At 41.9% G+C, this 27,472-nt stretch overlaps 1 protein-coding gene across 2 annotated transcripts in view; it reads right to left on the bottom strand.

Moving 5' to 3' along the window:
• Window positions 1-27,472, bottom strand: part of LOC126267263 (N-acetylneuraminate lyase-like) — a 70,230-nt gene that overhangs the window by 20,824 nt on the left and 21,934 nt on the right. For both annotated transcript variants that reach the window (XM_049972327.1, XM_049972328.1), the window contains exons 2-3: window positions 720-775; window positions 500-576 (exon numbers count right to left, since the gene is read on the bottom strand). In XM_049972327.1, the coding sequence (XP_049828284.1) occupies window positions 500-576; window positions 720-775 (133 nt within the window). The remainder of the gene's footprint in view (window positions 1-499; window positions 577-719; window positions 776-27,472) is intronic.

The raw sequence follows: 27,472 nt of genomic DNA, 5'->3' as shown, positions 1-27,472 counted from the left end.
GTCTACCTGAGTTCTAGTATGTAGCCATTTTTGATACGTCTTCTTTTTCCTTTTACAGGCTGCCTTGACTGTGTCATTCCACCATGCTGTTTGCTTCATCCTACCTTTACACACTACTGTTCCAAGACATTCTTTAGCCACCTCTAGTACTGTGTCCCTGTACCTTGTCCATTCCTTTTCCAATGACTGTAACTGACTACATTCAACTGACTGGTACCTATATGGGATCGCTGTTATGTACTTGTGCGTAATATGTAGATACGGGCAATAATATTAGGGGAGCTTCGACTACTGAAATTTTACATCTTTCATGTTTTCAAAATTACTTTGAGTACTATATTGTAACTGCCCAGCAAGCAAATTTCATGTTAATTACTGAATTCGATGTAATTTACATTTCTCTCCTTTGTACTCCTCAAACAATGGTGAAAGTAAATATTAAGGGAAAAAATACTGCACAGAATAACAATTATCTCATTTAAGTGAAGTGTGAACTTACCCAAGACTGCATTAATTCCAACATCAGAGAGATATTTAGCGTATTTTGGTATGATATCAAGATTGACACTCTGTGCACTGAAAAAAAAGGAACAAATTAAATTGAAGTCAGTTTAAAATGCAGCACCAGGAGTATGAATGCAAATATGTAGCATAAAGTAAATTCTCTGTATGATCATGTGCAATAATAACCAATGCAAACAGAGAATATTATTACCAACCTGTCCCTCTTGAAAGGAGTCAACACTGGTGACATCAACCCCTGGAAGTGGTACTTCTGTGAACATAATCATAATTTGATAGTCATGTCACCAAACTTTGATTAAGTAAAATTTGAAAGATTGCATTGCTTTATCAACAAATTAGCAACATTTGTCAAACTTTTTTTGCATTTTTGAGAAGGTTATAACTTAATATTAGCAATGTTAAGCTTTACTATTGTATTCATTTTCAAGAAATATATTGTAAGGCAGTGACAACCTCTATCACAAATTTAATGGTAGCAAAATGTTGACAGCAAAAACAAACTGAATAACTCACTTTTGGGGGGGGGGGGGGGGGGCAGTAGAAGCTGTATAAAAATAGATATCAAATGCTGAACTTTCACTTTCAATGACTAATAGAGTAGACCTGACTTTGATACGAAAACAGCTAGATTTGTAACTGCTACAGCAGCATTATACATGAGAAAGAACTAAAAGATCAATATTACATTGCAAGTTTTTGGTAAGATAATGACTATTTGTTGGAGCACACTAAAAAAAATCATTCAAATTTCAATACCAGTATACCTATTACAAGCCAATATCTTTGTGTATGTCTTAGTTAAAATAGACAGGCAGAAAAGTTTCCAAATATGAATGCAGGAAAAATTAAAGAAAAAATGTGCACAGCTTATAAGCAATTGATTTTCATTCAAAATTTTGACACTCCAGTGGTTTTTTAAAGATAAACCTCATTAAAAAGGACAAATTCTCAAATTGCAGAACTGCCCCTGTGAGAAACTGAATTGAAGATAGCAGCACATTCAACAGTCACTCTTAGCATGTCCACTGTAGCAACTATCCTTTTCAGTATATTGTCATTATTCCATTCTGAATTTTCCATTTTTTTATTGTTAGATAAAGTCTTAAGGAATCCATTGTGCACTCGTTTAGGGCATTATGTAGAAATACCAGATGGCAGGTGGTGTAATTAAACTGATAGTGTTCCAAGCACTGCAATGCAGGCTGTATACATTGCAGGAGAGTGGAACATGGTAAGTATGTTCATTAGTCGGTGTACTCGAGGAGTATGCACAAAGAATAATAGATCCACTTTCTGCCCATGTGAAACTATGGCATTGTATGTAATCAGAATGTGGTGTGGGTGCAGGAAAAGGGGAGAAACTATGAAAACATGGTAAGGATGGTTCTGGCATGCTTATTAGGATATGGTCACAAGTTACAACATGTGTTCAATATGGTCTCCTGACTTAGCAACATTCTGCATTCATAATGCAGCACATTCAACAGTCGCTCTTAGTATGTCCACTGTAATCAGAGTGACATTTCATTGTTTGCTGTCCTCCATATCAGGAAGATTCATTCATGGTAGATATGATCTTTCGCATATCCGTACAACCAGAAGTCACATGTATTCTTGTCATGAGATCTGGAAGGCCACACATCCTGAAGTTGCCTAAAGATGATGCGGTCATTACTGAAGGTTTCTTGAAGTAAATCTTTCACCTGGTAAGTGAATTGTGGTGTCACCCCATTTTGCATGAAAGTGGTGGTGTGGACACATCTGTTCTCTTGTAAAGCTGCAATCACATGCTGCATAAGGTGGTCCTTGTGATGTGCAGATGTCATTGTACACTGAACAGGCCCTGACAGGTGTCATCTTCTTGAAGAAAAGTGGACCAGGAATGAATGAGCTTTGAAGCCACACTTCATAATCATATAAGCTGAGTGCAGTGGGTGTTCCTGCACAACATGTGGTGGAGTAGAACACTGTATTTGACAGTTCTGTGCATTCATGGCACCATGCCTCATCCATCCAAAGAATATTCTGTGGCCATATACCATCCATTTTCATACATACCAAAAAAGGGACAAAGTTATGGTGTTGTACTCTGGGGCTTCATTTGGTGCACATTCTGAATCTTGTAGAGTTACCAATATAAAATGAGCAGCAAAATCTTTTTAAGTGTTGGTCAGGGGAGGGACAATGACACAGCTCAAATACTGGCTTTAGGATCTGAGGCATGTGCTGCACCATCAGCCATAGCTATCACAACTCCATTAACAACTGCCGTGAGAATGTGATTCCTCCCTCCTCCTGGGCCACCACTGTTTCTTTAAATTTATTGATCATATTCCTTAGCCCATTTATTGACATAGGGCCTCTTACCAGCAGGGCATGGTCTTTCTTCTCAATTTCATATGGAAAGCTTCTACCTTCTTTACTCTTTACACCAACAGTCACTCCACAAAAGAAATCAATGTGCATTGACAAATGACACAGCATACTGACATCATAACAGGAAACATATCACATTCTGACTCTTTATAGCACCATATTTTCACCTGGAGGCAGAAAGTGGAACTATTATTTTTTTCAGCATACTCCATGAGCACTCCAACTAATATATATACCTATGATGTTTCAGTATCCTGTGATTTATACAGGCCACACTGCAGCACTCAGAATCTCACCCAACACATAAAACAACTTTCTGAATTAACTAAGGAAATTTGAGACTAACAGCATAACATGAAGTGTGATACTATTATTTTAGGATGTTCTGGAATCAATTTTGGGACAGTGTCCATTAGGCACAGAGGTCTGTAGCAGTGCTTGTAGCATCAGTTTAAGCCCACAGCTGTACATGTTGGTCAGTTTGTTAAAAATGTCTAAACAATCACTTTGCTGCTAGACACCTAAGAGCACTGAAACTGTATAAAAAGTTAGCAAAAGCAAGTCATGGGGAGGACAGCTTACCGTATCCTCATACTACCACAAAAAGTTCAGTTTTTCCACCCATCACAACAAGAGACTCAAAAACAGACTCTTGGAAACCCAGCATCCATCTATGGGCACCAAACAATTAGCCTCACCAACATGCTCTGCAAACAGCTTGAAATGATGGTAGCCTGCCGATTTCTCAAATCACGTGGCCTTTTGTCTCCCTATCAGTGTAGTTTCCATGAGGGAAAATCCACAACCAGTCCCGATAAGGTTGGAAACAGCAATCTGACAGACTTTTTCTACATGACAACACTTCACTGCAGTCTTTTTTGAGTTACAAAATGTATATGAGACCATTTTGCACCATCACATTTTACTTACCCTCCATGACAGACTTTCAAGGCTTCCTATGATTTTTGTTTGAAAGTTTTTATCCCACTGTTGTTTTCGGTTGCAGTTGGTACATCGCACAGCTCCCCATGGGCACAAGAGCATGGCATCCTGCAGGGCTCCCTGCTGATTGATACACTCTATCGCCATCAATGGGCTAGAGATCTCTCTGTTGGATGAACGTATGTCGATGACTTTTCTGTTTGGTATGGTTCCCCATCTGTAGTCTTGGTTGAACACCACCTCCAAGGCACCATTTGAAGATCCTACACTTGCACCCTTCCTCCATGTCTTCCATCTCTGTGCCACGAAAATGCGAGTCATGCATATCTATCATCACACTATGGTCCATCCTGACCCAGAGCTCTGCTTGGATTCCCAGAGCTTGGATGTTGTTGCACAATCCCAAGTTTTGGGACTCCTCTTTGACAAAAAGTTGTTTTGGTTGCCTGTATTCACCATCTAAAAACTAGTTTCATGTGAAAGCTTAATGCTCCCTGATTCCTTGTCCACATCTCTTGGGGTGCAGATCGCGCTACTCTGCTCTGTATTTACTGGGCACTAGTCTCATCTTGATTGGGCTATAGCTGCCATGTTAGGGTTCAGTGGCACCTTCAGCCTTGAAATTGTTGGTCCCAGTCCATTATCATGAAGACAGTCTTCTTGCCAATGTGGTGATATTCCCTCTTCAGTTTTGGTGGGGCCAACTCTTGCTTATTTGTGCAATCACTATCCATGTATTTCTTAGTCATCCAACTTAGCAAGTTATTTCTGCATACAAAGGGAATCAACCATGAATATGCTTTTATGTCTTGTACTGGTAAGAAAAAACGGGAACGTTTAATATTTTAATGGCAGAGCTGATGGCCACTAACACTGCCCTACTTAAACATATCTCCCTCAACTGCACTTCAATTTTTAGTGATTCCCTGTGCAGTCTCCACTCCAATGATGGATGTTACTCTTATCACCCTGCAACATCAGCTATTTTCTACATCCACATAAATTCTCCACAAGCCTACAATATTGTTTTTCTAACAACAACACAGAGTAAGCACACCACATGCAGTTACAATACTCAGATGATGTTGTAGAGTTACATAAATTTACCATACATTTGTTGTACAAATGTGCCAAATTTGTTAAACCCCGTTGGAGAGTTTGGAAAAGAGTATACTGGGTCACACTTGTATGTGGCATCAAAATAATATTTGTGGGCTCCGAGTCATCTGGATGTCCCAGGGAATCAACAGCCTCACTATTTAGCTCGAGAAGCGATTTCACTCCCAACTTCCTCTTTGACAATCCCACATGCAGATTTGCAGATGCAAATAAGTCTTCTTACTCAGAGATGGAACAACAATGGGCAGGCTATTGGCCACCCTAATAAACTCTGCATTATTAAGGAGACTACTGCTGCAAATCGCCCCTCCTTCCATTCCTGCCAGGAGGAATTCGCCATCCTATGTCACCTCCACATCATACATAATTAATCCATAGTTTTATTTCATGTAACGAGCCAGCCTCCCATTGTGGCTGTGGAGGCTTTCAGTAGCTCAAGGTCTCCGTAGGCATTCTGTAAGCGTCTACAGTTATCTGCGATGCTCTGGTTTTCCACCAAAAGCAACTCAATGACAGTTCTCTGCTTGGAACAGCATCTCCGTTACCGACAATATTTTAAAGACTATGTAGAGGGTCACCAACCAGCGGAACTTCATGAAACTATAGGGGCTTAAACGCGAATATTCCATCATGTCCCATAACAAATTCCGCGTTTTTTCAACCAAAATTGGCAGAGAAAAAAGTGTTGCATTACCTTGAGACAGGACAGTGGTTTGTTTGCAGCAGGCAAGTATCCATACAGAAAGTGCAACAACGTTTGGTACACCACAGACTGTCAGCACGGCTACCACTGTTGCAGCTGCTCTTTATGCAACAGCAGAGAGAGGCATGCCAACGACAACGCTGAGTACAGCAGCGGCATCTTGTCATCTCTTGCAACGAGTGTCCGTTCTGCGTACATTAACATAATGGACGTATTCATTTAAGCAGGCTTGAGGAGAATGGGCTCAGCACATCAGTCTGGTTTGCGTAGCAACTAATATGGATGGCAGCGTTACGTTTCTGGCGAGTTAAGGTTAAGGCCTGTGGCTGTGCCCTGTTTTCGAGGTTTCCGTGAAGTTATCTTTCAACAACATAATGCAGGAATACATGTTGCCCATGCTGTTCTGGCTTCCCTCGATATATATGGTATTCGACTCTTGCGCTGCCCTGCACTATCTCCAGATCACTGAGAACATCTCATTGATCGGTTGACTGATTTGGGGGAGGGGACCAAACGGCGAGGTCATTGGTCCCATCGGATTAGGCAAGGATGGGAAAGGAAGTCGGCCGTGCCCTTTCAAAGGAACGATCTCGGCATTTGCCTGAAGCGATTTAGGGAAATCACGGAAAATCTAAATCAGGATGGCGGGACGTGGATTTGAACCACCGTCCTCCCGCATCCGAGTCCAGTGTGCTAACCATTGCGCCACCTCGCTCGGTGAGAACATCTGACCATGGGTTGCCTAGAGACTGATATACCACTGCTCGCCTTCCACCTCAAGTGATAAGCTCTGATACAGAATTCAGGCAGCGCGGAATGGCGTACCCATGTCTGTCACTCAAGCCCAGTTTGATTCGATGCATAGAAGTGGCAGCTCTGCTTACTAAATTTTGCACTCTTTACAATCCTAAATCACATACACATTTAACGATTTTTTCCCCGCCATACAGTATTCAGGGTGGTCACAAAGAGTATGGGAGTTGCACGATAGGTCGTACTGAGAAATGATTGTTAAGAAAAAAAACTATATGTTGCGCCGTTTCAAAACTGATTAACATTGAAGTTAACCAGTCAGTCTGCTGCGCGCGCAAATTCAAGCGGCTCGTCAGAGACATTGTCGCCAAACTACTTCTTCGCTTGGTTTCCTAAAACCGAACAAGAGAGTGATATAAAAACTGAACATTGGAAAGTAGTGTGGATCAAACCCGAGCCAAAGGCTGAGCAGTCTCGTGCGCTCATTCTGCGCTATGAGAACAATTGATACTATCATTGCAGCTCGCGCGCCGACCTGAATGGCTAACTTCAATGCCAATTAACTCGGGAATGGCGCAACGTATTGAACTTATTTCTTAACAATTACTTTTCAGAACAACCCACCATGCAACACCCTACACGCTTTGCAGACTGTTTTTGGCCATCCTGTATATACAGTAAGTAAAATTTCGTGTGTTCTACCGACTGAGCTACCCAAGCACGACTCACGATCCGTCGTCCCCGCTGCTTTACTTCGGTCAATGCCTTGTCTCATACCTTCCAAATTTCACAGAAGTTCTCCTGCGAAACTTCCCACACTAGTCTTGCCAGCGCGGTAGCTCATCATGTTCGGCCAGAGTTCTGTCTCTCCTCTATAATAGACTTCCGCCCAGACCAAACGCCGAGAACAAGAACAAACAACATGGAAAAAAAAAATGACGTTCGAGCAATTGCCCGCTAGTCTCAGCCCGGCACACAGTTTTAATCTGCCAGGAAGTTTCACATCAGCGCACACTCCGCTAAAGAGCGAAAATTTCATTCTGGAAATTTCATTAATTGTTATCCTTTTTGGCATTGCAATTTTCACGGCCGCCAGCGTAGCTACAGCAACGGTCAAGTTAACGCGGGCACCAGGCCACAAGGTCACTCCGTTCATACAGTTTATCACAGTTACGTAAATTCTTATCTGTCAGTCTTCAAACGCAGTCCTAGGCAACAGTAAGTTATGTAATTAATGATATAAATACCAGACGCTATCTTGAGCCGTCATATCTCATCGATGAAAGGCATCGGAGACAGTAGGCATTGTTCTGCAAGTAAACAACAGGGAATACAACCCAGCAACGGGCACAACGCCGTTGCTTATAGCTGACAACTGGTTCGAACAAAACAGGATTAAATTCTGCCATGAATTTGTAAGCGTCATTCCGTCTCTTTCCATTCAGTATTGCATAGAAAAAGTGGCGGAGCAATGATAAATCCTGGCCTTGCACACGATAAATAAAGCGCCGAACAAACAAGCGTATTCATCCGTTCATCATGATTTGTCGTTCTCTGAATCATAAACGATCCCTCCCGTATTTCAGTTCCTTCAGGAGCCATTGGTCAATTTCTCTGCCTATCCTAGAATATGTGACCAGTGTTTCGTCGATAGTAACGCCCTCGCCGAGTGAACGGTAAACCCTAAAAACGCTTTCCATTCCTCACACTCACTGTATATTCTTCGTTATTACCAGCCAAACAGCAGAATAAATTTGAAATTATATCGTGTTTTAAGTTTTTTATAGATAGTAGCATTAGATGTTTGCTGATTCATAAACATGCTTTCTCAATAGTTTTTATTTTTATTTTGCAAGAAGTGATGTTCGTTCCTTCCATCCTTGCCGCTCCACGCAACAAATATGAATTTCCGTACTCAAAGCTCAGTACATAGAAACGTTCTTGCTAACAAAGGGAAAAAAACGATAAGGGTGGGTTTTCAGTTCTGTTCAATATTTATCCTCGTATCGTAGAAACCACTGCATAGAGCAAGACAACCCGTATATTGCACAAATATTGCTTAGTTCATGAGCCCACGCGAATAGTAAACGGTTGTGGAAACACACTTGACCTCTTAGCAACAAATAATCCTGAGTTAATTACGAGCATCAAAACGGATACAAGGATTAGTGAACACAGGGCTGTCGTAGCGAGATTGAATATTGTAACCCACAAATCCTCCAAAAATAAACGAAAAATATACCTACTCAAAAAAGCAGATAAAAATTCACTTGACGCCTTCTTGAGAGACAGTCTCCACTCCTTGCATATTAATAATATAAGTGTAGACCAGATGTGGCTTGAATTCAAAGAAACAGAATCGTCAGCAATTGAAATATTTATGCCAAATAAATTAACAAACGACGGAGCTGACCCTCCTTGGTACACAAAACGGGTCAGAACACTGTTGCAGAAACAACGAAACAAACATGCCAAATTTAAACCGACTCAAAATTCCCAGGATTGGCGATCTTTTACAGAGCTCGGGATTTAGCGCGGACTTCAATGAGAGATGCTTATAACAATTTCCACAACGAAACTTTGTCTCGAAACCTGGCAGAAAATCCAAAGAGATTCTGGTCGTACGTAAAGTATGTTAACGGTAAGAAACAATCAATGACTTCTCTGTGCGTTAGCAATGAAGATACTATCGAAGACAGTGCTGCCAAAGCAGAGTTACTAAACACAGCCTTCCGAAATGCCTTCACAAATAAAGACGAAGTAAATATTCCAGAATTAGAATCAAGAACAGTTGCCAACATGAGTAACTTAGAAGTAGATATCCTCCGAGTAGTGAGACAACTGAAACCACTTAATAAAAACAAGTCTTCTGGTCCAGACTGTATACCAATTAGGTTCCTTTCGGATTATGCTGATGCATTAGCTCCATACTTAACAATCAAATACAACCGTTCGGTCGAGGAAAGATCCGTACCCAAAGACTGGAAACTTGCACAGGTCACGCCAATATTCAAGAGAGGTTGTAGGAGTAATCCACTTATTTACAGGCTCGTATCATTAACGTCGAAATGCAGCAGGATTCTGGAACAATAATTGTGTTCGAACATAGTGAATTACATCGAAGAATACGGTCTATTGACAAACAGTCAACATAGGTTTAGAAAACATGGTCCTTGTGATAACACAACTAGCACTGTTAAGTGCTATTGGCACGGAATTTCAGATCGATTCCGTATTTTTGTATTTACGGAAGGCTTTTGACACTGTACCACACAAGAGGCTTGTAGTGAAATTGCCTGCTTATGGAATATCGTCTCAGATATGTGACTGGATTTTTGACTTCCTGTCAGAGATGTCGCATTCGTAGTAATTGACGGAAAGTCATCGAGTAAAACATAAGTGACTTCTGGCGTTCTCCAAGGTAGTGTTACAGGCCCTTTGCTGTTCCCTATCTATTTAAACGATTTGGGAGACAATCTGAGAAGCCGTCTTAGGTTGTTTACAGATGAAACTGTCATTTTTCGACTAATAAAGTCATAAAAAGATCAAAACAAATTGCAAAATTATTTAGAAAAGATATCTGAATGGTGCAAAAATTGACAGTTGACCCTAAATAACGAAAAGTGTGAGATCATTCACATAAGTGCTAAAAGTATTTCATTAAACGTCGTTTACACGATAAATCAGTCAAATCTAAAGGCCGCGAATTCAACTAAATACCTAGGAATTACAATTATGAACAACTTAAATTTGAAGGAACATAGGGAAAATGTTGTGGGGGAAGGCTAACCAAAGACTGCGTTTTATTGGCAGGACACTTAGCAAATGTAACAGATCTACTAAGGAGACTGCCTACACTACGCTTGTCCGTCCTTTTTAGAATACTGCTGCGCGGTGTGAGACCCTTTCCACATAGTACTGGCAGAGCAAATCGAAAAAGTTCAAAGAAGGGTAGTGCGTTTTGTATTATCGCGAAATATGGGAGAGTGTGTCACAGAAATGATACAGGATTTGGGCTGGGCATCATTAAAAGAAAGGCGTTTTTCGTTGCGACGAAATCTTCTCACCAAATGCCAATCACCAACTTTCTCCTCTGAATGTGAAAATATTTTGCTGACACCGACTTACGTAGGGAGAAACGATCGCCACGATAAAATAAGGGAAATCAGAGCTCGTACGGAAAGAAACAGGTGTTCGTTCTATATGCTATACGCGCTGTACGAGATGGGAATAACAGAGAATTGTGAAGGTGGTTCGACGAACCCTCTGCCAGGCACTTAAATGTGATTTGCAGATATCCATGTAGATGTAGATGTAGATGCCAATTTCATGTTTGTTGCAAGCCGTCTTCATTATACTGCAGTTTTAATGGCTAATGATGTATTCTTGATGTCTTGTAGCTATCCGCTTCACAAATGGATTCTTTGCGTTCCTACACGATACACAGGGTGCGAACGATTTGACTTCTGCCAGATAATTTGCCATCCAGACTTTAAACCGACATCTAATACACAAAATGAATTCCACACAACAAACTGCGAGATAGTATACACTATTTACGCTCCAGAGCAGTTTACATTACGACTAAATTGAAGAAGGCAAACATGTAGAAGTAAACTTACGCGAGTTTTTGTTCTAATGTGAACACCTCAGTAAGTGCTTCCACACGTTACTTGCGTAAGTTACTTGCTAGTGGACATACTTCTATAGATCTGACTGAGAAAATCATTTGAACAAATGCGGTTCCTCTGTAGTTAACCATAACATCATAATATTAATTAGTGTGAGTAATACACGTTTTCTGCCATTTTGGTTGTTGTATGTAGGGAAACTAGTATGAGCTTTGCACAATGGAGTAGTGGTTAAGACACTCCCAGGCGCGAATCCTTCAGAAAAAGCGTGATATGTGTCACGCTTTCTACCCATTTGTTGCTGAGCTTACTGAGATAAAATACGTACATACGATGGAAAATTTTAGTAAGCATTAATGAACAGGGCTGTGTTTACCCGTAGTAAACGAGTTTCCCACGGAAGCAGACACCAGCGCCGAAGCAGAGTATACAGTCTGACCTACTGGAGGATGAGGTATTCAGTTGTCATGAAATGAAGTGTAGCTACCGCGGACACAGTACCCAGAGCGACAGGAGTTTTGCCGCCAACATATTAAACTTCTGTGAAATATTATGTGAGAATGATATCGGTCGATCACCACTGAAAAGATAGTGTTACATTGTTAATGTTATAATGTATTGAAAATGCAGTAAACTTGTTATTTTGTAGAACAATTGCGTCTATACCGTCAGCAGAGATCGGCCGAGGTCCTTCATATTAATTTTGTAGTCAGGAATGTTAATTATGTGTTAAAACGAACAGGTAAAGGACATCAACACAAACAGGACATTATGAAAAAATGCTGCTGTATTATCGTGGATTAATGACGATTTTTTTTTTATTTTCGCAAAATTTTTGCGGGAAGCCTAGCGGAATGCAGCTTCCAGATATTTTCGTTGCTAGCGCCACCCGCTGTATAAGGAATTCTGCTTTCTCTTTGTTAAATTACGATTAATGCACGCACCGACAGGGACAACAGAAGAGGGAAGTAACCATAGAGATGACAGGCGCTCGCTTACGGTGAGCTCTTGGGCAGCATGCGCAGACACCAGACTCCGATCCGTGGTACCTAGCAATGCGGCCGCACCTGGCAAGAGCTACGACGGGGTAAGTACGGCCTACCAATATGTGTGATAGGGGGGCGGGGGTACAAATTCTCAGATGGCCAAATTCCCACTTAGGATTCCGTTGTCTTCCAGACACTTTGGATGAATGACGGGATGGTTTCCCGTGAGTACGCCAGCGACGAGACGTTAAACTCTATCTCCTGATATTTGCTTTTCACGCTATTAGATTTGCGTGGTTGTTTTGTTTTACTTTCACACTGTATGTCGCACATGGTGCGTCTTTTCCTTTTTTAAAAAGTAGGATGCTTCATTTTCTTAAAGGTGATGGCACCGGTAAAAGGTAGATAATAATATAAACAGACGCCCAGAAATAAGTATTTGCTGAGATACGGGTAATTCTACTTGCGTCGGTAGTCAGTGGTCCACGCTGTCTTCCTGTTGACGTTCATTAGTCACTTCTTATTGATTTAGTGTCACTTATATTAGCGATTGGGTCAGCGTGATACACAGAACACAATTTTACTGTCAACGTATGTGACTTCAGAATTACTACGACTGATAATAATGAGGCAGTTAGCCTTGAATTAACTGACGGTCATGCTATTCTAGCTCATCATAATCGTATATGGGGAACTCTGTTTGTTAGTCCAACAGAATCTGGCGACCAGTCGTTTCGTGGATAATGGAGAAATGCCTAAAACAGCCCAACTATATTAAACAAAAGTTTAGCACTAAATGCAATATTGTTACCTTAGAAGCTTAAGGAATCAATCCGAGACATTATCATGTAGCAGCAGAGGGTCACAATAATTCCAATTATAAATTCCAATTATAAATCTATGTGTGTATGTACGTGCCTTCGAATGATGGCAAAAATGAGCAGTAGGGACACTCTGTTCCAGTACATACTAAGTAGTAAACTTAACAGAGTCAGTACCTTTTTATCCATTTATTATCGATTGTGTTTCTCTCTGCTTTGACCTCTAATACCGAGCGAGATAACCCAACGGCAACGCACTGGGCTGGTATTTGGGAGGACGGCTGTTCAAATTCTTGTCCGATCACACAGATTCTGGTTTCCTATGATTTCCCTTAAGGCAACAGCTGCGACGGTTGCTTTGAAAGAGAGCTGCCGATTTCTTTCCCTAATCCGAGCTTGCTTCGGTCTCTGACGACCTCGACGTCGACAGGATGTTAAAACCTAAGCTCCCTTCCCTTTGACCGTGATTCTGTTGTCAGACACAGCACTTACGGCTACGTTCGACATCAGTCATTCAGTACTTATTGTTTCAACGTTGTTCTGGATCAGAATAAGATTGGTGATTTCGTGGAGTGTAAACTACGTGAAGATTTAAGCAGAACCTTATTTGCCCATGCGAGGAACTGCAGACATCTGCTCTGGTTTTCCCAACGGCGTTAATCGACAGGCACATGATAAGTACGCTGAACGTGCCGCATTCCACATGAGAAAAAAAAATGTTCGAACATCATTCCGGCGAGTTGCAGGCGTAGGATCGCTAGCAACCAGGACAGTGGACGCGTGAAATCTCGCAAGCCACAAGACTACCATGCCAGACTAAAATTCTGCCAATGAATTCTAAGAGGGAGTGTTGAAGATCGATAGTTCACAACTTGTACACACATCAAAAAAAGTTTTACACCACCTCGGTTACGAGAGTTTAGGCACCTGTACAGAAAACTGGAATAGAGGTCAATATAAACATCACTTCTGCCCTTTTTATTGCTCATGAAAATCACACATTGCATGTTGTACCACCATACAGAGAGACCTTCGGAGGTGGTGGTCCAGATTGCTGTACACACCAGTACCTCTAATACCCAGTAGCGCGTACACTTGCGGTGTTGCGTGCCTGTATTCCTCGTGGCATACTATCCACAAGTTCATCAAGGACTGTTGGTCCTCAACGGCGATTCGGCGTAGATCCTTCTGAGTGGTTTGTGGGTCACGTCGTCCATAAACAGCCCTTTTCAATCTATCCTAGGCATCTTCGATAGGGTTCATGTCTGGAGAACATGCTGGCCACTCTAGTCGAGCGATGTCATTTTCATGAAGGAAGTCATTCACAAAATTTGCATGATGGGGGCGCGAATGCCTCACCAATATGCTGCCGATATGGTTGCACTATCGGTCGTATGATGGTATTCACGCATCGTACAGCCATTACAGCGCCTTCCATGAATACCAGGGGCGTACGTCTGCCCCACATAATGCCACCCCAAAACAGCAGGAAACCTCTACTTTGCTGCACTCGCTGGACAGTGTGTCTAACGCGTTCAGTCTGACCGGGTTGCCTCCAAACACGTCTCCGACACTCATCGGTCAAGAGAACTTGGTGTCAATTCTGAGCGGTCCATTCGGCATGTTGTTGGGACCATCTGTACCGCGCTGCATTGTGTCGTGGTCGCAAAGATGGACCTCGCCATGGACGTCGGGAGTGAAGTTGCGCACCATGCAGCCTATTGCGCACAGTTTGAGTTGTAACAGGACGTTCTGTGGCTGCACGAAAAGCATTATTCAGCATAGTAGGAAGCGGTCGTCCACTGCAGTAGTAGATGGCCTTGGTTCACTGCAAGACGTCTGGCACAAAGTAACATTGCGGATGCGACCGAACCGGAGCATTGACAGTCTAGGCACGATTGAACTACAGACAACACGAGCCGTCTACCTCCTTCCTGGTGGAATGACTAGAACTGATCGGCCATCGTAGCCCCTCCGTCTAATAGGTGCTGTTCTTGCTTGGTTGTTTATATCTTTAGGTGGGTTTAGTGACAACTCTGAACAGTCAAAGGGACTGTGTCTGTGATACAATATCCACAGTCAACATCTTCAGGAGTTCAGAGAACCGGGGTATGCAAAACTTTTATTGATGTGTGTATTTGACTTAAGGGTAGGGCGGGATTCACACGTAAAGGGAGAATAAGCCACCACGTAACTGCATTTAGATAGATGCAAATCCTCGAGCAGTCCTCCAAACAAGGAGGCATCAGGTTCGCTTTAGTATCGTAGCATCAATTTGGAGGCAGGAATTGTGGATGACATACCTAACTGCTACAAAAATCTGACTGCAGCTGTAAGAGTTGAAGAATATGAAAGGGAAGCAGCAACTGAGCGGGGTGTGAGATACAGTTGTAGTCTGCTACCGACGTTATTCATTCTGTACACAGAGCACTCGGTAACGAAAGCCAGGGAGAAGTTTGTGAAGTGAATTAAATGTCAGAAAGAAAGGACAGAAACTTTGAGGTTTACCTATCACATTATAATTCTGTCACGGATGGCAGAGGCCAGGGCCGGCCAGAAATTCTGCACGCGTGCGGTGCTCCTGCACATGTGCAACTTCCGGGTCACAGCGTGCACGCCGCAGCCGTCAGCGTTCATGTGGTGCATGTTTCTACGCACAGATGTCGCTTTATCCACTTGCTGGGATACTCTGTACCGGCGAATTCTAGTGCTCTTTCCACAGCTTGCAAGCCAACCGTGGGAAGGTATTTAGCGTATTAAACATTACTGTCACTCTCATTGACACGTCTACTTTTATGTTAACAGTTTAACCCAGTAAGACAAGCAATACAGTTAACAACCGTGGGTTTTTATTAAGGCAGTTTGACTGACGGCACGTAAATACGTGTAATGTTTTTGATCTAGTATTTAAAAAAGAGAGCACTTAGCGTCTTCCAGCGAACATTATTCATGATTTCAAATAACATTAAACTAATGCAAGGTCTCCTATAATTAATTCTCGGTGCCTTGAGTTACACCCACATAATTTCTGTCTCACTGATCTCTGAGGCCGGCCACGGTGGTCTCGCGGTTCTAGGCACGAAGTCCGGAACCGTGCGACTGCTACGGTCGCAGGTTCGAGTCCTGCCTCAGGCATGGATGTGTGTGATGTCCTTAGGTTTGTTAGGTTTGAGTAGTTTTAAGTTCTAGGGGACTAATAACCACAGCAGTTGAGTCCCATAGTGCTCAGAGCCATTTGAAACTTTTTTTTTTTTATCTCTGAACAGAATGATAACCGCAGACCTCTCGATGATGACCTGTTATTTCAGTACCATTATTGTTATATCTTTAATCAGTTCCGTCTGAAATCTGCATAATAACCGACAATTAGATGAATGTTATGTTGTAAGAATACATTGGAACAATTGGTTTAATGACCAATTTTCCTGATTATAATGTAACATGGAGCAGAATGAGGCAATAATGCACAATTAGTTAACAATAATTTTTAATTATGAAAGGAATAAATCCGAACACGTTTATCACTGGTCATATATAGTTAAAATCGTGCGCAAAAGCACGGCTCATTGACAAACGCAAGCAGTTGCGAAGATTTTCATCACTTTTGCTCGATCGAAACCTTGATTTATTCATTTTCATCACCGAGAAAAATGTTTCACAAACACGCTCTTGCTAGTACCACATAAACAGGGAGGTGGAACCGCCGCCGTTCATTTAGAACACATGTCTAATAACAGATGTCGCTGTCGCACACGTGCGCACATGTGCAGCACTTCCGCACGTCTGCACACTGTGCAGCGTTTGGCCGGCCCTGGCATAGCCCTTCGACGATCAATTCAACAGAATGAATAGTGTTCCCAGAAGAGGTTGTAACATGAATATCAAGAAAATTAATATAAAACTAATGCAATGTTGTCGACTTAAATCAGGCGATTTGAGGATTTGACTAGAAAATACGACACAAAAAGTAGTAGATGAGTTTTGTTATTCGGATAGCAAAATAACTGCCGATTTTTTAGGAAGGAAGAATGTAAAATGCAGACGTGCAATTGCAAGAAAATCGTTTCCAAAAATTAGAAATACGAGTATTTTAGCACCGAATGTGAATTTCAGTGTTACGAAATCTTTTATGAAGGGATCTGATTGGAGTTTAGCCTTATAAGTGAGTGAAACGTGAATGCTGAATAGTTCAAACAAGAAGAGAATAGAAGCTTTTTAAATGTGGTAGTACAGAAGAATTGTGAAAATTAGGTGGGAAGATTGGATAACTAATGAGAAGGTACCGAATCGAATAGGGGAGTAAGAAATGTATGGCACAACTTGGCTAAATGAGGGCGTCTGTTGATAGGACACATCCTAAGGCAAGAAGGAGTAGTCAGTTTAGCCTTGCAGGGAAGTTTGTCGAGTGGAAATTATAAAAGGAGACCAAGGTTTGACTACAACAAACAAGTTCTACCGGTTATAGGTTGCGGTAGTAGTGAAGTTATCAAGAGGCTCACACAGGAGAGAGCTATATCAAACCAGTCTTTGGACTGAAGACCCCACCAAAACACTAAGTACATAAAGACATAGACATTTCTGAATAAATCAGTACTGCTACTTTTACATCAAGAACGAAATAATAAACGGGATACCTTGTGGTACATATGTTCCGTATTTATTGAAATCTGACGGAAAACAGCTTTGATCGAGAATTTCTAAGCAATGTTTGGACTACACTGAGGTGACAAAAGTCAAGGGATACCTCCTACTATTGTGTCGGATCTTCTCTTGCCGGCATGTTGCAGCAAATCGACGTGGCAGGGACTCAACAAATATTGGGAAGTGTCTCGCAAAAATATAGAGCCATGATGCGTCAATAGCCGTCCACAATGGCGCAAAATGTAGCTGGTGCAGGATTTTTTGTACGAACTGACCTGTCGATTATGCCCTATAAATGTTCTGCGTGGTTCTTGTCTTGCGATCTGGTTGACCAAATCATTAGCTCGGATTGTCCAGAATGTTGTTCAAACCAAGCGCAAACACCTGTGGCTCGGTGACGTGGCGCATTTTCATCCATAAAAATTCCATCGTTATTTGGGAACTTGATGACCATGAATGACTGGAAATAGTCTCCAAGTAGTTGAACATCCACAGGAACCAGTCCGTTCCACGTAAACACAGCTCATACCATTATGGAGCCACCACCAGATCGCACAGTGCCTTGTTTACAATTTGGATCCATGGCTTACTGAGGCCTGCGCCGCACTCGAACACTACCATCAACTCTTAACTAACTGAAATCGGAATTCATCCGTCCAGGGCACAGTATTCCAGTCGTCAAGGATCCAACCGATATGGTTACGAGCCCAAGAGAGGCGCTGCAGGCGATGTGCTGTTAGCAAAGGCACTCGCGTAGGCTGGCATAGCCCGTTAACGCCAAATTTAGCCGCACTCTCCTAATGGATACGTTCGTCGTACGTCACTCATTGTTTTCTGCGGTTATTTCTCGCAGTGTTGTTTGCCTATTAGCGCTGACAAGTCTACGGAAAGGCCGCTGCTTTCTGTCGTTATAAGAAGGCCGTCGGCCACTGCGTTGTCCGTTGTGAGACATAATGCCTGAAATATAGTTTTCTCGGCACATTCTTGACACTGAGGCTCACAGAATACTGAACTCCCTAACGACTTCCAAAATGAAATGTCACATGCTTCTAGCTCCAACTACCATTCCGCGTTCAAAGTCTGTTAATTCCCGTCGTGCAGCGGAACTCACATCGGGAACGTTTTCACATAATCACCTGGGCACAAATGAGAGCTGTGCCGACGCACTGCCTTTTATACCTTGTGTACGCGATACTACCGCCATCTGTATACGTGTATAACGCTGTCCCATTACTTTCCTCGCCTCAGTTTAATTTAAGGTACTCTGGGATAGCTGCGTGCGTTAGCGGGGCGCTTCCGGGATTCGGGGAGAAGCGCCGGCCCTGGTTCGAATCTGCCAGGCGGATAAAAGAGGAGGGCCGGCGTGCCGACCAGCCTGGACGTGGTTTTTAGGTGGTTTCCCACATCCCACTAGGTGAATACCAGGCCGTCTTAGTTACACGAATCAGAAACGTTTAGAAAACGTTCGCACATTTTCACATGGGTAAAACTAGGCGCAGACAGATGGTGTACACAAATTCCTTCCTGGTGGGAGGGAAGGCCGTCCGACCACCCTCAGCCACTAACACTGCCAAATCTAAAATAACATGCCGACGCCGTGAAGACGCAGAATAAGGCCAGAAAGGAAGAAGAAGTTAAATCTAATTTAAGAATTATTCATCTAACTTTGTGCGCCAGTTTCTTTCTGTGTTAATCGATACCTTGAAAAGAGCAGTGTAATTAATTCTGAATATTATGCAAGTCTTAGAGAGAAAAATTAATGAAGAAACTCATGATAATATGCCTGGAAGCGAAAAGATAAAAAAAATGAGATTTGGTTATGGCAGTCATAGATTCGTGTTCTGCAGACCTTTTAAAAACGCTCTTCAGGGATAATAAGCTAACTTGCTGCAACAACGTTGGAATAAGTGCGCTGGCCTGAACAGGGACTACACTGAAAGACAACCCCGTCAGGATAAGAACATTTCACCTTGCACTCATACAAAAGTAATCTACAATCCGTTAGACTATGATAATGTCTGGTGGCTTTCACTAACTGTACCATAGTTTGACATGGAGTACTAGTGACGTACATTCAAAAGGTCATCTTTATTTTGACAGCGCCCATTTTTCCACCGTTGTCGAATCAGAGCTGTTACCAATTACTGCAGTGTCCATGGGATGTTGATCTCCAACAGTCTGTCTTCCTTATTACATACTGACACATCTGCAGCACTATTAAATATCCCACTCTCCCAAGGACAAGCATAATATCTGGGAGTAAAATAAGAACAGACTCTTTTATAAAGCTTATTGAATTCCAATATATACTTGGCACCACGTTCTAACCAGCGTTTAAAAAATTCTTCGTTTTATTCATCATTAAAGTGGTTTCCACGTTAGGAGGTTTCGTTACTTGGGATACCACTTATCTGGATACGTTGCGTCTAAAGGTGAACGACCTTAATGTATTTTTAATGACGTTCCAGTTGACGTTATTGGTGCAATGCTCAAGCAGGTAAACGACCATTATAAAACGTTGCATACACACTCCCTTAGCACGGAGATTTTTTTCACTGATCCCTGTAATTGGTCAGCGCTCAGTGTCAGGAAACGTTACAGGGCGAACGACCAACTTCAAAAATCGACCTCCAAACATATTGGCATCGGGAGTCGAAACTGGAACCTTGCGTTACCCCGGCAATTCACTTTCCATTTGAGCTATCCAGGCACGGTTCATGATCGTCCTCTCAGCTTCACTTCCCCCAGTACCTTATCTCCTACGTTTAAAACTCCAAAGAAGCTCTCCTGAACACCTTGCTGGAGCAGCATTCCTAGAAGAAAGGATATTGCGGAGACATAAGTTGGGGGACTGTTTCTAGGATGAATCTTTCACACTGCAGCGGAGTGCTGGCTGTTTTGTAACTGTCTGCCAGACGGAAACTGGGTGTTGAAGCGGGGCTCGAACACAGAGCTTTATAACATTTTAAAATTCCAGCAACTGAGTGAAATGTAAAATAAAGCCAAAAAATAAGAAAAGCTCCGCCAGACAGATAAATATTCATCCAACATGGTGGAGGTTGCTGCGAGCAACTGGCTGCAAAGAATGCAAAATTACAAGAAAAAGTCCGCAAGTCTCACAAGAGGAGCGACACTGATCGAAGAATAGAAGTGTGAAGAGAATTCAGAATTGTCAGCACATCTGGAAAATAATTGGTAAAAGCTTAACTGAAAGAAAATTGAGAGAAAGTAATACTGTTTCAGAACTGATACAGCACTGATGAATAGCGACAAGAGCCCATTCAAAACTTAATCAGGTACTTTCAATAGCTGCCGGCATTGACTACTGAAATAAAAGAAAGGAGAGATAATGGGCCGGTTTTTCTCATCCCAGAGAATCTAATCTGTCTAAATGATAAACAAAGATCGCCGCTGCTGAATTCTCAATTGAGGAAAATCCGACAGATAACCCTATCGCTCTCAAAGTAAGCTACAGACAGTTCATTGTAATAACGACGCTATCTGCGTAGATCTCCACAGCTACTGGAAATGTAACCACTTGGCTTTATATTAACCACTATTGCTCCTAGAACCCCACTGATCAATAAAATGGGAAACGTTGCTAAAAAGAACGAGAAGAAAACAAGACTATGACAAAACGGGAATAAATCAGAAAGTGTCAAGAATCAAACCGTGCGGGGTAGTATAGGAGCACTCTGTAACAACTCTAGCAAATAACGCCAATTCTCAAGGAATTAGCCTTAAATTTAAAAGTAACAAATGCTCCTAGAAGGTCTTTGCATCACATATGCTAATGCCTTGATACATTTCTATTCTGAAAGCTTGACAGCGAAGCAAATCTGATTTACGCAAGACAACATCTATATCATCTACATCTACATGCATACTCCGCAAATCACATTTAAGTGCCTGGCAGAAAGTTCATCGAACCACCTTCACAATTCACTATTATTCCAATCTTGTATAGTGCGCCGAAAGAATGAACACCTGTATCTTTCCGTACGAGCTCTGATTTTCCTTATTTTATATTGGTGATCGTTCCTCCCTATGTAAGTCGCTGTCAACAAAATACTTTCGCATTCGGAGAAGAAAGCTGAAGATTGGAATTTCGTGAGAAGATTCCGTCGCAACGAATAACGCCTTTCTTTTAATTATGTCCAGCCCAAATCCTGTATCATTTCTGTGACACTCTCTCCCACATTTCGCGATAATACAAAATGTGCTGCCTTTCTCTGAACTTTTTCGATGTACTCCGCCAGCTCTGTCTGGTAAGGATCCAACACCGCGAAGCAGTATTCTAAAGAACGGACAAGCGTAGTGTAGGAAGTCTCCTTAGTAGATCTGTACATTTTCTAAGTGTCCAGCCGATAAAACGCCGTCTTTGGTTAGCCTTCCCCACAACATTTTCTGTGTGTTCCTTCCAATTTAAGTTGTTCGTGATTGTAATACCTAGGTATTTAGTTGAATTTACGGCTTTTAGATTAGACTGTTTTATTGTGTAACCGAAGTCTAACGAGTTCCTTTTAGCACTCATGTGGATGACCTCACACTTTTCGTTATTTAAGGTCAACTGCCACTTTTCGCACCATTCCGCTATTTCTTCTAAATCGTTTTTCAGTTTGTTTTGATCTTCTGATGACTTTATTAGTCGATAAACGACAGCGCCATCTGCAAACAACCGAATTGAAGTCCGCGCTAAATTTCGAGCTTCCGTAAAAGATCGCCAATCTTGGGGATTTTGCATCTGTTTAAATTTGGAATGTTTGTTTTGTTGTTTCTGCAACAGTGTTCTAACCCGTTTTGTGTAGCAAGGTGGAACTGCTTCGTCGTTTTTCAATTTATTTGGTATAAATCTCTCAATTGCTGCCGAAACTATTTCTCTGAATTTAAGCCACACTGGTCTACACTTATATTATTAATATGCAAGGAGTGGAGATTGTCTCTCAGGAAGGCGTCAAGTAAATTTTTATCTACTTTTTTGAATAGGTATATTTTTCGCTTATTTTTCGAGGATTTGGGGATTACAATATTCAGTCTTCTTACGACAGCCCTGTGTTCACTAAACCTTGTATCCGTTTTGATGCTCGTAATTAACTCAGGATTATTTGTTGCTAAGAGGCCAAATGTGTTTCCACAACCGTTTACTACTCGCGTGGGCTCATGAACTAACTGCTCGAAATAAATTTCAGAGAATGCGTTTAGCACAATTTCGGATGATATTTTATGCGTACCTCCGGAATTAAACATGCATTTTCACCAACAAATCGAGAGTAAATTAAAGTCACCACCAACTATTATCGTATGAGTCGGTTACTTGTTTGAAATCAAACTCAAGTTTTCTTTAAACCTTTCAGAAACTGTATCATCTGAACTGGGAGATCGGTAAAAGGATCCAATTATTATTTTATTCCGGTTGCCAACAATGACCTCTACCCATACTAACTCACAGGAAGTATCTACCTCAATTACGCGACAAATTACACTACTTCTGACAGCAACAAACACGCCACCGCCAACCGTGTTTAGCCTAGCCTTTCAGAACACCGTTAGGTTCTTCGCGAAAAGTGAACAGCCGAGAGACGTTTAGCAATAAACAGACGTGAACCTATTTCTCCTTCATTTTGTTTTTCACAGTGCCGTCAGTATTTTGTTTTGAACACCTGACAAAGGAAAAATCCTTGGCAGGACTGGAGATCAAAATCTGGTCCTCCACTCATGGCTCTAGCACGCAGTAAAAATGCCTAAAAATTAAAACTATTTATGTCCTACCTCTTTTGTACAGCACTGAAAGACCTGAGTGGAAACATGGCCCCGGGAGTAGATAACGTTCCATTAGAACTACTGACGGCCTTGGGAGAGCCAGTCCTGACAAAACTCTACCATCTGGTGAGCAAGATTTACGAGACAGGCGAAATACCATCAGACTTCAAGAAGAATATAATTCCAATCACAAAGAAAGCAGTTGTTGACAGATGTGAAAATTACCGAACTATCAGTTTAATAAGCCACAGCTGCAAAATACTAACGTGAATTATTTACAGACGAATGGAAAAACTGGTAGAAGCCGACCTCGGCGAAGCTCAGTTTGAATTCCATAGAAATGTTGCAACACGTGAGGCAATATTGACCTTACGACTTATCTTAGAAGATAGATTAAGGAAAGGCAAACCTACGTTTCTAGCATTTGTAGACTTAGAGAAAGCTTTTGACAATGTTGACTGGCATACACTCTTTCAAATTCTAAAGGTGGCAGGGGTAAAATACAGGGAGCGAAAGGCTATTTACAATTTGTACAGAAACCAGGTGGCAGTTATAAGAGTCGAGGGGCATGAAAGGGAAGCAGTGGTTGGGAAGGGAGTGAGACAGGGTTGTAGCTTCTCCCCGATGTTATTTAATCTGTAATTGAGAAAGCAGTAAAGGAAACCAAAGAAAAATTCGGAGTAGGTATTAAAATCCAGGGAGAAGAAATAAAAACTTTGAGGTTCGCCGATGACATTGTAATAATGTCAGAGACAGCAAAGGACTTGGAAGAGCAGTTGAACGGAATGGACAGTGTCTTGAAAGGAGGATATAAGATGAACATCAACAAAAGTAAAACGAGGATAATGGAATCTAGTCGAATTAAGTCGGGTGATGGTGAGGGAATTAGATTAGGAACGGAGACAATTAAAGTAGGAGTTTTGCTATTTGGGGAGCAAAATAACTGATGATGGTCGAAGTAGAGAGGATATAAAATGTAGACTGGCAATAGCAAGGAAAGCGTTTCTGAAGAAGAGAAATTTATTAACATCGACTATAGATTTAAGTGTCAGGAAGTCGTTTCTGAAAGTATTTGTATGGAGTGTAGCCATGTATGGAAGTGAAACATGGACGATAAATAGTTTGGACAAGAAGAGAATAGAAACTTTCGAAATGTGGTGCTACAGAAAAATGTTGAAGATTACGTGGGTAGATCAAGTAACTAATGAGGAGGTATTGAATAGGATTGGGGAGAAGAGAAGTTTGTGGCACAACTTGACTAGAAGAAGGGATCGGTTGGTAGGACATGTCCTGAGGCATCAAGGGATCACAAATTTAGCATTGGAGGGCAGCGTGGAGGGTAAAAATCGTAGAGGGAGACCAAGAGATGAATACACTAAGCAGATTCAGAAGGATGTAGGTTGCAGTAGGTACTGGGAGATGAAGGAGCTTGCACAGGATAGATTAGCATGGAGAGCTGCATCAAACCAGTCTCAGGACTGAAGACCACAACAACAACAACTCTTTTGTACCAAACAAATCAAAGGTAACCAAGGAGTCATTATCCGGAACGACCTTAAGTCGAACTAGCATATAAACTGTAGGTAAAGCAGGTACCACATTAATAGTGATTCGGAGAAAAGTTCAGCTGTCATCAACCCGAAAGTGCATTACTAGTGATTGTCCTGTTAGAGGTGGTACGACGTTGCTTACGGCCGACTTTTAAACTGACGCGTGTACGCGGTCCAGCGGCTTAACGTGTGTCCGAACTACGGCGCAACTCGGCAGTTGTCACTTTAACAAACAAAAAATCTTACGAAATTTTAATCCATACACGAAAGAGGTGGTTTGCAAAACACTTGCTAGATGGATTCTTGAATATTGCTCATCAGCCTCGGGCTCTCATCTAGTTCGATTAATAGGGATTAAGAGAACGGGCTATTCACGTCGGTGTGTAGAGTGTATGAGACTGGCGATGTACCACCAGACTTTCGGAAAAGCGCCATCCACACGATTCCCAAAACTGCAAGCGCTGACAAGTGCGAGAATTATGGCACATTCAGCTTAACAGCTCATGCATCCAGGTTGCTGACAAGAATAATATACAGAAGAATGGAAAAGAAAATTGAGGATGTGTTTGATGACGATTATTTTGGCGTTAGGAAATGTAAAGGCATCAGAGGGGGAGTTATGACGTTGCGGCTGATAATGGAAGCGAGACTAAAGAAAAATCAAGACACGTTCATACGATTTGTCGACTCTTAGAAAGTGTTCAACAGAGTCAAATGGTGCAAGATGTTCGAAATTCTCAGGAAAATAGGAATAAGCTACAGGGAGGGACGGGTAACATACGACATGTAAAAGACCCAAGAAAGAACAAAAAGAGTGGAAGACCAAGAACGAAGTGCCGTTATTGGTTCAAATGGCTCTGGGCACTATGGGACTTAACATCTGAGGTCATCAGTCCAATAGAACTTAGAACTACGTAAACCTACCTAACCTCAGGACATCACACACATCCATACCCGAGGCAGGAATCGAACCTGCGACCGTAGCAGTCGCGCGGCTCCGGACTGGAGCGCCTAGAACCGCTCTGTCACAGCGGCCGGCAAGTGCTCTTATTAAAAAGGGTGTAAGACAGGATGTAGTGTTTTGCCCCTATTGTTCAGTCTATACATCGACGAAGCAATCATGGAAGAAAAACAAAAGTTCAAGAGTGGAATTAAAATTCAAGGTGAAAGGATACCAAAAATAAGATTCGCTGATGAAACTGCTATCCTCACTGAAAGTGAAGAAGAATCACAGGTTCTGCTGAATGTATGAACAATCTAATGAGTACAGTATGGACTGAGCGTAAACTGAAGAAAGACCAAGGTAATTAGAAGTATCAGAAATGTTTGCAGGGAGAAACTTAACATCAGGATTGATGATCACGAAGTAGATGAAATTAAGCAATTCTGGTACCTAGGCTGCAACATAACCCATGAAGGACTCAGCAAGGAGGACAGAAAAAGCAGACTAGCACTGGCAAAAAGGCATTCCTGTCCTAAAGAAGTCCACTAGTGCCAACATATCCCTTAATTTGAGGAAGAAATTTCTGAGAATTGGAGCATAGCATTGTATGGTAGTGAAACATGGAATGTGGGAAAATTGGAACAGAAGAGACTCGAGAGACCTGAGATGTTGAAAATTAGGTGGACTGATAAGGTAAGGAATGAGGAGGTTCTTCGCAGAATCGGCGAGGAAAGGAATGTATAGAAAACACTGACAAGAAGAAGGGACAGAACGATAGGACATCTGTTAAGACATCAGAAAATAACTTCCATGGTACTTGAGGAAGCTCTTCAGAGAGAAACTGTAGAGGAAGACAGATATTGGAATACATCCAGCAAATAATTGAGGACGTAGGTTGGAAGTGCCACTCTGAGCTGAAGAGGTTGGCACAGGAGAGGAATTTGTGGTTGGTCGCATCAAACCAGTCAGGGAAAAAAAAGAAGAAATAGACCGGAGAGAGAAAGAAGAACATCAAATGAAGAGAGACGTGTTTCGTCACAGGATCGTTTAGTCGACGCGACAGCGATTCGGAAACTCCTGCGCCAGACGCTGCAAGAGAGATGTTCAGCACCACAGAAGGGTATACTGTTGAAATTCCAACAGCGTCTGCTACAAGAAGATTCGAGCAAAATATCATTTCCTATCGCATGCGAGTTGCAAAATGACCACGACGAAAATACCAGAGGAATAAGAGCTCTTAAGGAGGTTTACAAGCATTCCTCTGTAACGTATCAGTTTATTTCCGTCTCGATTTTATATTTAATTACGGTGCATAATGAAGTGAAACCGCCTGTGTATTAAATGAAACCCTTTTCCAGCCAGACGGAAATAAACTTTTCCATTACTAACAGTACTGCGATCGCTACATCGCAGTGACCAATGCAATCATTCTTCCCAACACTATTCGCGAATGGAAAAGCGAAAACGAGAAGATACAGTAGTACCAGAAGTACCATCCGCTGCACTCCTTGAGGTGAAAACGTGAATTTCCCAGAAAATATGATTGCATATCAGTGTAACTTCGTATACATACACGGCATCTGAGGGCATCAAAGTGATTAGAGTTGCTATTTGGTGTTACAGGTAGGACGGCCACCACGTTCCATTAGTTTTGTTTGTGTTTTGTGTTATTTCCAGGCCTCGTAGCATACGTATGTGGCGCGAAAAGCGTCATATGCTGAG

The sequence above is a fragment of the Schistocerca gregaria genome, chromosome 4 (assembly GCF_023897955.1).
Source record: "Schistocerca gregaria isolate iqSchGreg1 chromosome 4, iqSchGreg1.2, whole genome shotgun sequence".
NCBI classification, from domain to species: domain Eukaryota; kingdom Metazoa; phylum Arthropoda; class Insecta; order Orthoptera; family Acrididae; genus Schistocerca; species Schistocerca gregaria.
Note: the sequence above shows the minus strand (reverse complement) of the source record. Positions and strands in the feature narration are given on the sequence as shown.